This window comes from Schistocerca gregaria, chromosome 6, assembly GCF_023897955.1.
Source record: "Schistocerca gregaria isolate iqSchGreg1 chromosome 6, iqSchGreg1.2, whole genome shotgun sequence".
Classification (NCBI taxonomy): Eukaryota; Metazoa; Arthropoda; class Insecta; order Orthoptera; family Acrididae; genus Schistocerca; species Schistocerca gregaria.
Window position 1 is genome coordinate 312288865 of NC_064925.1, and position 16927 is coordinate 312305791.

At 40.5% G+C, this 16927-nt stretch overlaps 1 protein-coding gene across 8 annotated transcripts in view; it reads right to left on the bottom strand.

Annotated features, from left to right (window-relative positions):
• Positions 1 to 318: 318 nt before the first annotated feature.
• The window catches only part of LOC126278383 (integrator complex subunit 8), a 169040-nt gene continuing 152431 nt past the window's right edge, over positions 319 to 16927 (bottom strand). For all 8 annotated transcript variants that reach the window (XM_049978469.1, XM_049978466.1, XM_049978463.1 and 5 more), the window contains 3 exons: positions 2829 to 2983; positions 1425 to 1616; positions 319 to 535 (listed from right to left, as the gene is read on the bottom strand). In XM_049978469.1, coding sequence (XP_049834426.1) covers positions 416 to 535; positions 1425 to 1616; positions 2829 to 2983 — 467 coding nt within the window. In that variant the 3' untranslated portion in view covers positions 319 to 415. The remainder of the gene's footprint in view (positions 536 to 1424; positions 1617 to 2828; positions 2984 to 16927) is intronic.

Sequence of the window (16927 nt, forward strand, 5' to 3'; positions counted from 1 at the left end):
TTGTAGGTACACTACCAAGAATGCTGCAGAACTGTACATTGACTTTACGAGGCAACTGGAATGCTCTAAGAGATTCATTATGAAGAACATTACAAACCCAAGCACCGTGGTAAGTGAAGGAGGTGAGCAAGGGAATACCTATAATGGAACCTGTGTCAGTGGCATCATTCTCTTCACCAATGATTGAACTGACATCTGATGACCGTTATAGGTGAGGCAGAGGTAGTTAAGGCACTGCACATCCGAGGCATGCAGTCCCAAAGCTTCAGAAGGGAGACAGAACTTGTGAGACCATTTTACTGCATTAGACAGGATACATTGCTTCATAATATAATTTATTTGAAATGGTTTTTGTCTAATTTGATATTTACAATATATAACTTCACAGAAGTAAATGAAAAATTTGCTGCCACAGTTAGCAAACAAACTGCCTTGCTAAAGATCTAAGGAAACGAGATTTTCTTAAATTTGCTGCCTCTCTCTGAATTTCTTTGTTGTTATTTGCATTGAGCTCCAGGAGGCCAAGCACCCTCATCTGAAAAAGAATACAAGATTAAATTAATATGATGTATGACTTCTACAACAACAAAAATTTGGAAACAAAACATTCCTCCAATGAAGTACTTATCACAGAGCAGCCAAAATAAAACATGCCCAGAAAGTGATACAAACAACTCGTCATTATGTGTTGTGGGTGTACCCCTCTGCCTTGCTTGGGTGTGAGGGTTTATTACTCTCATAACCAACTAATCTGTCTCAATTCCTGGCCACCATATAACCCAAAATTAATTTTTCCTACTGTGTACAACATTTTATCAGCCACTACACATTTCTTACATGCATAATGTTATTACATACCCACTTTTGTGTTAGCATAATTATAATTCCTATAACCTACACAAATGAAACAATTTCCACAATGGAAAAAGGTGGGGGAGGAAAGCCGATGGGGTACAATGAGGTCTGCCCAAATCATCACCGAACCCCTGCCAAGGTTCACTATTGGGACGTAAACTCAGCCCCAAGTTGGAAACAGTGTGAAACAAGCCTCATCCGAACAAATGACTTTCTTCACTTTGCCACAGGACACGACTAGCATGTTCCTCCACCCGTACCCTGCTATCCATACTCCTGTATGGAGGCGGTGTCTTGTGTATGTAAGTTGTTACTTTGTGAATGTGTGATAATTGTATTTCTAGAGGAAGAATTTTGTCTGAAAGCTTCAATATTCTGTATATTATTTTTCGTTGTGCCTGTCTGCGACTCATTGCCTCCTCTATGTAGTGAGTAGCAATATATCCTTTCCACATAGTAATTAATACAAATAAATAATTTAAAAGTTCCAGGTGCAACCTTTTCGTATTTTTTCCTCCACACAACAATAAATTGCACTTAATGCCAACACATTATTTGATTTAACTTACAGCTTGATGTTTCCTCTGGTGTTCTCCACGTTTAGAATGTAAGTGAACAAGATACTCAAGAATAGTTATGTCCCAGATACAGTTGTAGTAGGAATCCATCGAGTCACTACAACTGCTGCTTTTAACATCTCCCAGGCTTTTAAATGCTGTTGCATAATCTGTTTCCTCAAGAAACTGACACAACACAGCTGCCTGAAATAATGAAGAAATGCCCAATTATTGATATGTAATAACGCACTAAGGAATACAGTCACAGATAGAAATACCATAACAACAATTGCCTCAGACATCAGACTGATATCAGTCATTCAGTGATAGTATTGTATTTCAACTTTGTCGATAATTCTCATGGTAGACATTACTGATATCTAAAATACGGATCTATAGTATATGAGAAATGATCTTTTATAAGCACTGTTGCTCAAAAGAGTCCTCATAAAAGCTGAAGCACTATCAAGTAATAAAATGGCTACGAAAAAATATATATAAGAACATTCTAGATTAGAATCTATGATTTGTTTACAAATCTGAGGCAGTATCGCATTGGAAAACAGAGAATAAATCAGTTATTTAAATAATTTAAAGTAGTAGCTACTGTGTATGAACAGATTGTTTAAACTCTTAATCAGAATAAACAATAGACGACAAAGTTATATCAAATAACTTAATAAGAAAATTATGAAAAGGATAGACTGCTACTCAACATACAGAGGAGACGTTGAGTTGCGAACAGGCACAACAGAGACTGCTACAAATGTAAGCTTTCAGCCAGAAGGCCTTTCTCTAAATCTCACACACACACACACACACAGCGAAACTCATGCACACATGACCATTATCTCAGCAACTTTTCATGATGGTAGAAGCAATATGAGTGGAAGGGGTATTGAGGAGGCCAGGGAGGGATAACAGGGTAGGTGTAGGAGATGGTGAAGTGCTGCTTCTGGAAGCATGCAGAGATTTGGTGGGGACGAAGTTGGGCAGCTAGATACAGTAAGAAGGTGGAGGGGAGGACAGATGGGTGAAGGACAGGGACTCACAAACGTTGAGGTCAAGGTGTTTACTGGAACATAGGATATGTTGCAGGAAGAGTTCCCACTTCTGCAATTCAAAAAGCTGGTGCTGGTAGAAAGGATCCATATGGCAGGGGCTGTGACACTGTCAACGAAGTGAAGAACATTTTTGCTGGGCAGTATGTTCAGCAACTTGGTGGTCTTCACTTTAATGGCTGCTGAAGGCTATGACCAAAAAGTAAGTGTCTTTTAATTGTACTTGTCTGCAGCTTAACATGTCTCCTTTACTGTAAGTAGCAATTTATCTCTACCTACATTGTTAATATTCCTACCAGGTGTTTTCATTGTTTGAATTTACACAATAGTTTTATATTAAGATCATAAAGGCTACCTGAGTGTGACACTGAAGCTGGCTGCAACATTTTATCATACGGCGAAATGTTAGATCATCCATCACTGATCTTGGAAGTGGTTGGCTAAAAAAGTCACTCACCAGTATCGCTGCTTTGAGGTAGTAGGAAAGTGAGGCCTTGTAATGACCCAGAACTGAAATTATATTTAAACCATTACTTCTCAACTTTTATATGAATTCCAATATTTGTATAATAAATATTTATAACTGGCAATTTAAACAGTTAAATCTGCTAATGAGAAAAATAATAACAGTGAAAACTCGAGATTCATAATGTATTATGCTAGTAAAGGGATGCAGTGACACATCAATACACTTTTTTTTTTTTTTTTTTCAAATTTTGAATCAACTGTTTTTCACTCTATACTGAAGATTGTCCATTTTCTCTAAACACCTAGAAATGTAAAATTAAGCCATTTACAGAACAGAAAAAATATAGTATCCAATCATATCAATGAATCACAATTGGAACTGATCAATTCATACAAATACCTGAATGTAAAAATTTGTATGGACGTGAAGTGGAATAACACTCTCAGCTGTAGGTAAACCTGGTGATAAACTCAGTTTGTTAGTAGAACATAGAGATCATAAAGACAAGATTAGACTAATTATAGTATAAACAGAGGCATTTAAGCAATCGTTTCCATGCTCCACATGTGAGTGTAACAGGAAAAACCCTAATAACTGGTACAATGAGACATGCCCTCTGCACTACAATGCAGTGGTTTGCAGAGTAAAGATGTAGATGTACACTCCCTTCAATCCATTTGGAAGAAGCTATGCACCCCATAAGTCAAATACTTCAAAATTGGTGATCTCTCCACCAAACCCCCCCCCCCCCCCCCCCAAGAGTTCCTGTTATTCATTTGTGTTAACTTCAACTGAAACTACCAATTCAGTACACAAACCCATCCAAAAACCAACAGACTGCCCACAGAATCCTGTCTAGAACAATTCTTAACCAAATTCGAAAGGGATAAGGGATAACTTCCCATCCCTCCTCCACCAAACCATTGTATCCGGATTATGCAGTAACTGCTCACTCCTAGCACTGCTTCTGAATCCTTCCCAAAAAATATCACCAAAACCCCAAATCTTATTTGGGCTAAATACCTACCCAAACATGACCTGAAGGTAAACCACTCAATCAGCATCCTCCCAGCAGACAAGGGCTCCACTGGTGCAGCAATGGATTGTGAGGAGTATGTGCAGATAGGCTGTCAACCATCAGACACATCAACAATGCAAAAAATTGCTACTAAAGACGTCAGTCCTCTCATCAAGACTGAACTGCAGAAAATCGTGGAAACCCTAGGCCTCCCATAAGGACTCTGAGCTGCTTTCATAGAACATGTAACCCCTCTGGATCTGTCCATTACCCACTTTCTACTTGCTTCCCAAAATACACATATTCAATCACCCTGGCCGCCCCATACCCGTTGGCTTTAACATGCTCGTGCCAGCATGTACTCAGTGGCTCATGCACGATTCTAGCAATTATGCTATCAGGAACAATCTTAAAGTTTGTTGCTTTACCAATCAGCCAGGCGCAACAAACAGGTGTCAATACAACTCTGTGTGACCCTTTGTTGAGAGAGCTTTCTGAACAATGAGATATCAGATAATATGTAATTAATCTAGTGTACAATTATTTTATACACAATCTTCCATTAAAAAAAAGGACTTCTGCCACTTTCAAATTAAATGGTTAAGATATTTAAATTGCAGCTCAGGGCATTTGAATAAGACCACTGCCCCACTGTGAGAAACAAAAAGGCAGCACCTCCAGATAAGGGGAAGAATGAATAAATGCACTGCTCCACAGTGAGAAACACAATTCTCAGTGCCAGTGTGAACATGTTAAAAGGCGCACTGAACGCATCTCAGCCCTGGTAGACCAGTACCTCCAACCCCATTGCACATCAATCATTTTCAGGAGTATCACGTGAAATTTGTGACTAGATTGAGGACTTTTTGGTAGGAAGGAAACAGAATGTTATCCCGGATGGACAGTTATCGTCAGACGTAGAACTAACTTCTGTTGTGTGCCAGGGAAGTGTGTTAGGACCCTTGCTGTTCACATTGTATATTAATGGTTCAAATGGCTCTGAGCACTATGGGACTTAACTGCCCTGGTCATCAGTCCCCTAGAACTTAGAACTACCCAAACCTAACTAACCTAAGGACATCACACACATCAACGCCCGAGGCAGGATTCGAACCTGCGACCGTAGCGGTCGCGCGGTTCCAAACTGTAGCGCGTAGAACCGCTCAGCCACTCCGGCCGGCATATATTAATGACCTTGCAGGCAATATTAACAGTAAAGTCAGGCTTTTTGCAGGTGATGCAGTTATCTGTAATGAAGTCCTATGGGAGAGAAGCTGCATGAATATTCAGGCAGATCTTGTTAAGATTTCAACACGGTGCAGAGACTGGAAACTTGCTCTAAATGTTAAGAAATGTAAGACCATGCACTTCACAAAACGGAAAAATGTACTATCCTATGACTATAATATCAATGAGTCACTGCTGCAATCAGCCAATTCATGCGAACAGCTAGACATAATGTTTTGTAGGGATATAGAATGAAATGATCAAATAGCTTCAGTCACGGGTAAAGCATGTGGTGGACTTCAATTTATTGGTAGAATACTGGGGAAGTGCAATCAGTCTACAAAGGAGACTGGTTGTAGAATATTGTTCAAGTATGTGTGACCCATACCAGATAGGACTAACAAGGGATATTGAATACGTACAGAGAAGGGCAGCACGAATGGTCACAGGTTTATCCTGAGAAAGTCTTTTTTTTATCATCATCACCACCACCACCACCACCACCACCACATATTTTCACACAATCAGATTTTACTTTCTTAGTATCTTTCTGACAGGCATATACTTAATTATTTCTTCTTTAAATCAATTAGAGCAAAGTTTGGATTTGTTGCCTATACTTTCTCACAACATCCCTTCCATAATTCATCTGCATCTTTGAAATCCTTGCAAACTTTGCTACTTTTCATTTTGAAAGTACTATGCAATTTATTTCACTGTTGCGCTACTCTTGACTTGCAGATCATGGTGGTTAGAATAGATTTTATAATTTAAACTATTCAGTTTTGAGGTATTTTCATCCTTTAATGCTTTAATAATATGCTTTAGTTCTTTTTTTACTAGCTTTACTCTTACTACTTAACTGTTTGCTATCGGATTCCAACTAATTGTTCAGTGTTTTACTGCTGTTCTTTAGTTCTTTATGACAGAAGTTCAGCAAACAGTAATTTCATCGAATTTGATGGCTCTGCTTCGCTACTTGGCATTCCCACTGGTTTTAAAGGAGTTTCTAGCATTCCCTGACTTAGCTGAACTTATCTGATATATTATTATCATTATCTGATAATTGTATTAATCCTAACTTTTCTTTTTTGACCGCAACTTCAATTTCCCTTCACAAGAAATTGGTTTTAGCTTGCAGTAACACTGAACTTTACTTCAGATGCTGGACTTATTACACTGACAGAACCGTGCTCATTAATTTCAGTTTCTAATTCTGAGGACTCATCATCAAAGATTGCTTCCATCTTAACTTTCACATTATTCTTATCAATACATTTCATTTTTAATAGCCTGTTAGAAACAATTAACAAATAACTTAAATATTGTTGATTTATCTTAATTGCTTGATCTTGATAAGTGATGTCGGTGCAATGTACCAGCAACTGTGATGCAACGTGTTGTGACGTAATGCAGGCAGCAGCGTCTGTGGCAGTTAGGCAAGTATCACCTACTGCAGTAGCTACAGGGGGCTGCGCACCAGTGAGTGCTTGCAGTAGCTTGTAGGTAACTCAGAGGTCCACACAGCTCTGTAATGATGCACAGTCTTCTTCTAACGTCAGTGACAGTGGTAGCCACGATCCAGTGTCATCTCTTCCCTCCTTCCGTCATGATCTAAGTTACTGTGGCTAACATTCACAGTTTAGTTTCCAGATTCACAAGCAAATCAGCACTGTTTCACTCTGGTTTTGGCATATATCACTTCGGTATCCTGTTAATGCCTACCAATTTCACTGTTTTGTACCGGTCACTTTCACTGTTCAGTTTCGCAACTGATGCACCATACGTGGGGCCACAGGTAAAATAATATGCCTCTTCACCATTTTTATTAGAGCTGAAAACTAATTCTGCTATCATCTAGGAAGCGATGGAGAACATACTGACCATAATCTCCAGTCTGCTATTCCACATTCTTCTTGTGTTCACTGAAAGAAAATCTTTCTATTAACTATTTACTCATCTGGATCAGGAACTTTGACTATAAATAAAATTTTTGAGTTCTAACTGATTAATATATTCAGTTGAAATTCACATGCGCAAACATAATAATATTCCTGATAATAATAATAATAATAATGTCCCTATCATAAACAGCACTATTAAGAGGGCTATGCTGAAAGTTTTTAGCAGCCCATAAACCGTAAGGCAGAGGACAATGGAGTTGTTTTCATTCGAAAGAGCGATGTTTATCGACCTGGGGACGTGCGCGCGCAGCCCCTGGATAGCGGTGATCCCCCCACAGCGCGGTAACAAAGCACAGGCAGTGCTGAGTCAGAGACAGTGTAGGATGGAGCTGTCATGCCGCGACTTTCGCGCCATGATTTTTTACGATTATAAAAAGGGTTTAAGTGCCGAAGAATGACATTCTTCTTTGCTGTGTGTTTTTGGTGAAGCTTCCCCTTCTAGGGCCGCAGTTGGAAATTGGTTTCGCGACTTTTTTGAGGAGTCGGCAGTCAATTGAAGATGAACCTCGCCCCAGTCGGCCAGTAACAGCTCTGACTCCTGAAAAAATTGATGCTGTGAGGAAAATGATCAAAGAAGATCCACATCTTACATTTTGCAACATTCAGGGGACCCTAAATATTGGCAGCAGCACAGACCATCGTTCATAGTCACTTAGGTCTTACTAACAGATGTGCCCGTTGGGTGCCACATTCCCTGAGAGAAAGCCAAAAGGAGGCGAGAGTGGACTGGTGTCGTTTCATGCTCGAAAAATTCAGTGGAGGGAAGTCCCAAGACACTTACAATATCGTCACAGGTGATGAAATGTGGGTCTACCATTATTACTCTGAAACAAAGAGACAGTCTTCTGTGTGATGCTTTCCAGGGGAGGAACCACCCATAAAAGTTCGACAAAGTCGGAGCTTTGGAAAAAAGATGGTGACAACTTTTTTCACACAGATCGGGCATCTCACTTCTGTGACCTTGGACACACGTCATACAGTCAATGCTGAATGGCACGTGAACGATTGTCTTCCAAAAGTCATCACCACATGGAAGTCACAGCATCCAAAGTCCAAGAGTGGGCACCTTCTGCTGCATCACGACAATGCATCTGCGCACAGGGCTGCCAGAACGATGGACTTTCTGGAGAAGGAAAAAGTGCGAGTGTTACCCCATCCCCCCTATTCACCTGATCTGGCCCCCTGCGACTTCTTTCTGTTCCCTAAGACTAAGGAAAAAATTCAAGGGCTGCGGTTTTCATCAGATGAAGAGGCCATTGCTGCGTACAAGAGTGCACTAAGTGACATTCCAAAACAAGCTTGGACTGACATTTTCTAAGTGGTTTCAGAGAATGGAAAAATGTATACATGCTAATGGAGAGTATTTTGAAAAGCTGTAAATGTTTTTTATTTTTTCAAATAAATTTTTTTTCACACATTCTGTTAAAAACTTTCGGCATAGCCCTCATAGCACTTTAGAGGCGACCTCTATGTTAAGATCCCAGTAAAATGGTCTATCGCCCTGACTTCTAATCATCGAAGTTAATTAATCGCCACAAAAATGGAAAATAATCTCGCCACTTGCCAGGCAGTTCTGTCACCATTATGGGCAGCATACAAACACCATGAAATCCAAGCAATTCAGGATAGTGCCAGTCTTTGCAAGTTCACGTCCTACATTTACTGTACGAGTTTGGTAGGAATCTAGTTCTAACGTCAACTGAGGCAGCACTTAAGCCGGCGTTTGACTGACGTGTACAGATTTATAACTCAGTGCATAGTATGTCTCTACTGTCCCTCTGGACATATTTATATATGGACGCAACAGCTCAATATATATGGCCACTTTCTCGGACATATATTATTTTAAAAAATTATTATCTATTTAAACAATTTAAAAGCTTTGTAATTTCTATATAATAAGTTGAATTTGCTTTACTTACTGAAAAAAATTTCAGTTCAACTGCATTTTAACTTTACCATGTAGAAGTTTTAGAACAGAAGCGACAGTAGAACATGACCTCTGAACTACTTCTTTAAGAGTCCTTGTATTGATTGTTATTTGCATTAAAACCTTGAAACTTGGTATAGTTATATTATTTAATGAATGTAATCAAGTGCCGTAATTAGAACTTTGTATCATTAATACAAACATGATACTTAATCTTTTACAAATAAGGATGTTTCTGTTCCAAATTATGTTTTTAGTAAATTATTTGAAAACTAATAGAGGTAGCTTAATGGAGACACAAAGTTAATGTTTTCATACAACACTGAGGCTACATACCAATTTTCATCTTTCTGAGCCTAACATTTAGCATCTTCAGTTTTCGTAGAAATGCCGATTTTGACCAAAATATTGTTTTGATCAAGTTGAGACTTGTAACAGTTAATTATGAGATGCATTTGCACATTCTGAACAATTTTTAGCTTTCTAGCTGCATTATTTAGTGTCAGTTTATTTTCTTGAAACATTGGGTGAATATATTTACTTGAATACAATCATTCTGAGATTTAACAATTTTAACATTAAAATAAGCTGAGTAGCACAGTCGCCGTAGTGTAGTGGTTTTAATACTAGGCTGTTGCATGGAGGGTCGCGAGTTCAAAACTCACCTGAACTGTAAAATTTTAATTTCTATATTCAGTTCAAGTACATTCTAGAAGTATCCACAAATGGCAAGAATCATTGTACTGGAATGTTCTGTAGCTGTATATATACCACGTATGTTGTGGCCATTTGCTCCATGCTCTTGTATGTGCAAGTGCTGAATAAACCTTCGTTTAGTGAAGTTAGTGTTTGTTATTCATCTACTTACACCTTCTTCTATGTGACATTATTCTGGTGGAGGCACTGGGTATTGGAACTTGTGATACCGCACATTATCGATGACACAGTGGCTCCCATCAGGCTATGACAGAGCTGCCATTTACATGGCGAGAAACCTGAGTTCAACAGATCGCAATGTATCGGAGACAGAAGAACAAGAGGACATTACAATGACAGCAACTGTGTGCCACCACATGAGACATCCTTCCGAGTTCTCTGGTCATCTGGCCAAGATCCAAACAAGTGGCTGAAGGTATATGAGCGTGTAGCCAAATTTAACAAATGGGATGACACCGTGTGTTTGGATAACTTATTTTTCTACTTGGAGAGCACTGCCAAACAATGGTAGGAGAACAATGAGGAGAAATTCACAAGCTGGGAAGTATTCCAGGCGGAACTGCACAAGTATTTTGACAACACACAACGACAGAAGTGCAAGGCTGAAGACAAATTAAAGTGCAGGGCACAGCGTCCAGGAGAAACTACAATATCCTACATTCAAGACATCTTGGATCTGTGTAAAATAGTGGATCCTAGAATGAATGAGGAAGATAAGGTTGCACATCTCATGAAGGGTATTGCTGAGGACATATATAAAGCCAAACTCCTGAAGGTGGTTTCGACAGCAGACGACTGCATAAAATGGTGTCAGTATATCGAGACAATGCATAAAGAAAGAATTATGCGCAAGAAGTTTGAACAGCTTCCAAACATTGTATTGATGTCTGTGATGTAGGAAGAAACTGTTTTCACAAGTGTTCTTCGTCAGATAGTGAGAGAGAAGTTCAGAAGGCACTTGGATCACACAGCGAGTAAAAAACTGAGACACTTCAAGAGATCACAATGGAGGAAGTGGAACTGACATTGAACCGTCTCTCGTCCTTCATTTCCCTTTAAAACGGTACAACAAATCAAGACCCTGGTGAAGTTATGTTCCTACAATGCCGCATGAGGAACCTGTTTGGGCACCAAGGAAGACTGACATCTGGAGGATCCAGGATAACCAACCAGTATGTTTCCACTGCAAATGACTGGGACAGACGCCTGCACCAGAAGACAGCAGACCGATCTTAGCCGACGCCAATTCTGGGAAGACGAAGATCAACAAGAAGATGTGGGTGCAGGACGATGTAGGTCACCATCGCCGCAAGCTAGCCGCTTGAGAGAACGCTCCACAACACGCCGATCAAGGTCTCCATCACCGTTTAGAAGCTGCAGCCAATCACCTAGCCGCTACAACATGGAAAACTACAGGGTGCGACCTTCCTTGGAGGTCGATCACTACAAAAATGATACGAAACTACGTCGATATCCTCATGGATGGCCGACCAGCCCAAGCTCTTGCGGACTCTGGAGCACCATATTCAATCATTTCAGAAAAGTACCAGCACCAGTTGCAGAAAGCCATATTTGTCAAAACAAGTGGCCATATACAGCCCTTAGAATTCATCGTCTTACAAGAATGTAGTCATGACGTCATTCTCGGATGGGACTTTTTGAAAGCTTCTCAGGCAATTATAAATTGTGGTCGCTCAAAGATTATGCTAGATGAGATGAGATACTGTGGACAGGCAGACGTGCATCCAAGTGTGTAGAGACTATGTGTGCTGGATGTAGTGATCATTCCTGCAGTCAGAGCTAGAAAGGTAACTGTCATGTGTCATGCCATGCATCAACCCATGGATCTTGTAGTGCAATGTAAGAGAAGCATACCACTGAAGAATAAATTGGACATCCCAGCCTCTATCATCTCGTTTAAGAATGGATTCGGTGAATTGTGGATAGTTAAATGTCGCCAAGAACTGCACATCCTTCCAAGATGCATGTGCATAACAAATGCTGAGCCGTTAATTGCAGAACACCTGAGCATCATAGAAACCTCCCATGCTGAGTCTGTGGACAAAATTAGTGCTAACACTACGAGACAAGATCTTGTAGCTCAACTATCACCAGATCTCACTAAGGAACAACAGAAGAAGCTGCTTGCCATTCTTCAAGAGTTCTCTGAATGCTTCAATCCACAGGTGAAGAGAGAATTAGACAAATCAATGGTGAAGCACCAGATTAGCACTGGAGACCATCAACCAATAAGCCAGAGAGCATACTCTATGTCAGCAACAGAATGTTGAATAATACATGACAAGGTAGAGACAATGATGAAGAATGACATCATTCAGTTTTCACAGTCGTTCTCGTAAGGAAGAAGACTGGCAGTTGGCACTTTTGTGTTGATTACAGGTAGCTTAATAAGATAACTACAAAAGACTTTCACCCTCTTCCACAAATTGACGATACACTAGATTGTCTGAAGGGGGCTAAGTTTTTCTCTATCATGGACAACTACTCAGAATACTGGCAAATTGAAGTAGATGAGGCTGATCGTGAGAAAACTGCATTCATCACCCCTTGAGTGGCTGTATGAGTTTAAGGTAATGCCGTTTGGTTAGTGTAGTGCACCAGCAACTTCTGAACTGATGATGGATAATCTTCTAAGTCACCTGAAGTGGACAATGTGTCTTCGTTATTTAGATGGCATTATAGTGTTCTCAGAGACATTTGATGAACACACAAAAAGACTGAGGGCTGTTCTTAAGTGTCTCCAACAAGCCGAACTGAAACTTATACAAGAAAGTCTCTCTTTGGAGCAAATGAAATCAAAATACTTTGACACCTTGAGTCAATCGAAGTGTGCAGCCAGACCCAGGAAAGGTGAGTTCTATAACGGAATTTCCTATTCCTAATAGTACTAGATATGTGAGAAGCTTCCTTGGATTATGTTCTTATTTCTGTTGTTTTATCAAAGATTACTGTATCAAAGCTATGCCGCTCTAAGAGTTGTTAAAAGCCAATGCTAAATTTATCTGGGGTGGTGCTCAACAAGATTCTTTCGATGTGCTGGGAAAAGCTCTGACAACTGACCCTGTACTTGGTCTGTATGATGAGAGAGCACCTACAGAACTACACACAGATGCCAGTGGGTATGGGATCAGTGCTGTTCTGGTGCAAATTTCGAGTGGAAAAGAGATGCAACAGGATGACTCACCAGGTGGGCATTAAGTCTTCAAGATTATGATATTACCATGGTGTACATAAGTGGAAGAAAACACCAAGATGCTGACTGTCTCTCAAGAAACCCTGTGGAAGACCATGAAGACTTTGATGAAGATAGGGACTGTCTCGCTGCACTCCAGGTTCTCTGCTGAGCAGACGAAGGACGCCAAGATATCTCAAATTATGCTTGCCTTAAATCGGCCAGAGTATGTGAAAGGACAATTTAAGGTAGTTAATGGATTACTTTGCAAGAAAAACTTAGATCCATTTGGAACGACGTGGCTACCAGTGAATCCTAAGCACATGCGCTTAGATGTTCTACAGAAATTCCTTGACACACCTGAGGCCGGACAGTTAGGATTTATTAAGACATACGATAGGATCTGCAAGAGATTTTTCTGGCCAGGTTCATTTAGGAGTGTCTGTCACTATGTGTCGCACTGTCTGGAGTGCCAGAGGAGAAAGGCAGTTCCTCAGAAACCACGTGGCGCACTTATACCAATTCCACCAGCCGAAACGCCTTTCCACTGTGTTGGGATTGAACTCCTCAGATGATTTCCAATGTCTGCTTGTGGAAATAGATGGATTATTGTTTGCACTTTTTATCTGACATTCTATGCCATTACAAAAGCCGTGAAAACAGCCGAAGCATTCAAGGTAGCCAAATTCATCGTGGAAGACATTGTATTAAAGCATGGTGCTCCAAGGTCATTAATTACAGATCGAGGGAAAGTTTTCCAATCGAATCTTGTGACAGAGATAAACCATTGGTGCGACATTACTCATCAAATGACGACTTCCTACCATACGCAAACTAACGGGCTTACTGAACGGCTTAATAAGACCTTGGCTGACATGCTATCAATGTGTGTCGGTGTTGAGCAGTTATGAGGTGCTACCTTTAATGACGTTTCCCTACAACACCGCCAAACAAAACACCACAGGATTTAGCCATTTTTCCTGGTCCATGGGCGTGAGGCAACTACGACAATGGACATTGTGTTTCCGTTACATCCTGATGATGTGGATGACAACTAAGTCGGCCAGGTGTTAATCAGAGCTGAGGAAGCTTGGCAATTAGCTCAACTCCGCAAGCTGCAGGCTCAAGAAAACGATCGCAGAAGGTATGACATGAGCCACGCCCTGTTGTCTACCAGCCTGGTAGAAGGTTGGTGTCTCGACCCCGACACAAGACGACGAAAGATCAGAGGTACAGTCCACTCCCTTTGAATGAAGCCCTATAAGGGTCCTGCAACCCATGGTAAATTCAAAGCTCCAGCAACAGGCAACAAGCGGAAAGGTGACGAAGAACATAGCGGCAATGGAAGTTCTAAGAAGATCACCGCCAGGGTGAACATCAGTCATCGGGAGTCGGAGTATGCAGGACCAATGACTCATTCCCGGATTAGGATGACGTAACACCAAGAAGCTCCAGAATAAGCTCAGTAGCACAGTCGCTGTAGTGTAGTGGTTGTGATACTAGGCTATTGCATGGAGGGTCGTGAGTTCAAAACTCACCTGAACTGTAAAATTTTAATTTCTATATTTGGTTCGAGTTCATTCTCAAAGTATCCACAAATGGCAAGAATCATTGTATTGGAATATTCTGTAGCTGTGTATATACTGTATGTGTTCTGGCCGGAGGCAGTTCACTCCACACTCTTGTATGCGCAAGTGCTGAATAAACCTTCGTTAAGTGAAGTTTGTGTTCGTCATTCATCTATTTACACCTTCTTCTACGTGACAATGTACTGAAGAATGTACTGACAAAGTTTGTAAAAGGTACTTCAATTTTAATTTCATTCTTAGATTATGGCGCAATACTTTGTGTGCTACACACAGGTGCATTATGACGGCATCTCTCTAGTAACAGTGAACTGGGGTAGGTCCCAGCACACTTGCTCACCTCTGTATCTCTCAAATGATACAGCACTTGTTTCATCACACATTGTATCAACATTGCTTTTTTTTATCCATACAAAGTCTTGGCAATGATGAATTAATACCTTTATTGATTGATCTTGGAAAGAAACACATATTTTTTTCTTACCATAGTGTATCACAGACAAATACACAGACTGAAGCATTGAATGTTGTATGGAGCATAATCAGTGGTCTGGGTATGTAAGTGTGTTATCTATATGGAGGAAGGAATATGGTTCAAGTCCTTATGTGACACACAGCTGTAGCTGTACTAAAGGAAAATTCAGTTGAGGAAACTAATAAATTATAAGACGGAATTGGTGGCCGGTCATACCTTCAGGAGCTGGTACTGCTGTACACATACGAGGGTAATCCCAAAAGTAAGGTCTCCTACTTTTTTAATAAGTACATAGACCTGTTTATTGCTACAATGGTTTACATCAGTTTACAGCTTGAATATTTAGCTATTTTTTGACATAATCACCATTTCTGTTGATGCGTTTTTGTAGACACTGTGGCAGTTTTTGCATTCCCATGTCATACCAGCTCACTGCCATCCTTTTCAGAAAGTTATGAACTGGCGTGATTGTTGCTTGGTCTCAGGTGTAAAGTGGTATGCCCAGGTTTCGTCACCCATGACAACTGAGTCCAGAAAGTTGTACTGCCCATCTGCAAGGTGGTGAAGAAATGTGCAGGAAGCATCAACTCGTTGCCGCATCTGGTCCTCAGTCAGCATGTGTGGCATCCATCTTGCACACACCTTCCGGTAGTTCGATGTTTCCGTTAAAATTCTGCGAGTGGCGCTTTGGGAAACCTCAGGAATCAATGTGCAGAGGTCATCCAGGGTGATCCACCGATCTTCACACATGCTTTGCTCAACCCTCAACACTGTCTCCTCAGAAATTGATGGTCTTCACTTCTTTGTTTGTCGTGAATTTCGGTTCGACCAGCTGCAAACTCTCTACATTACTTATGAAGATTTTTGACATCCATGCACGACTCTCCATACACTTCCATCAATTGGCAATGGATTTCAATCAGCACAGTGCCCTTTGCATTCAAAAACCAAATAACTGTGCGCAATTCGCACTTGGGGGTAACATCCAACAGGAGCTCCATTCTCAACAGCTGCCAAGCCAAGACTGAGTGCCTCAGTGTGGCGTGTGCATGTTCACACACAGCGCGTGAAACACTCTTCATAACAGTGCGACCAACTGCCACACAGAGTTCTGTAGTTATAAAAAAATAGGAGACCTTACTTTTTGGATTACCCTCGTATAAAAGCGATGAATTTCCTAGCTTCAGAACAAAAAGTTGGTTCCTCAGAGAGGTGAGAGAGATACTTTGGGTAACATTAAAATGAAAGGATAGGTCACTTAGACACGAGGATAAGAGGGATCCATTTGTAGAAAGGACATGTGTAGACAAGGATGAAGATGCAGGAATCAGAGAGAATAGGTCAGATACGGTAAGCAGTCAACAAGCTTCTATCCAGACACGATAAGGTGAGAGTGAGAAGTAAAGCTAGATTAAGGGGAAGAGAAATTAATAAAGTAGTTCACAATATGGAAATTTAAATCAAGGAGGATGACAAGATACAAAGATGTGTTAGAGGGCAATTTGCCAAGAAGCTAGGTACTAGGTGTCCCCAAGGCAGACAGTTCTTCTATACCCATTCATACATTCAGCCAATTTAGTGGTAGTCAAGCCTTTTTTGAAACACTTTTCGATAGACATAATTATATTGACGACATACGCATTTATACAAGTAACTCTGTCTTTGATGTTGTAGGCTTTGGCAGGGGTGAGGCTTGAGTAGGTATTCATGGGTGGGTATATGGGGCATGTTTTACAATGGGGATAATTACAGGGGGTATAATCTTGGAGTAGGGATAATAATTTGAAATGTGATAAGTTTTGACTGAAATGTTGCAGAGGTTAAGACAGAAACTGAAGGCACCAGTGGGTGATTGTATTTGAGGAGGGCGGGGGG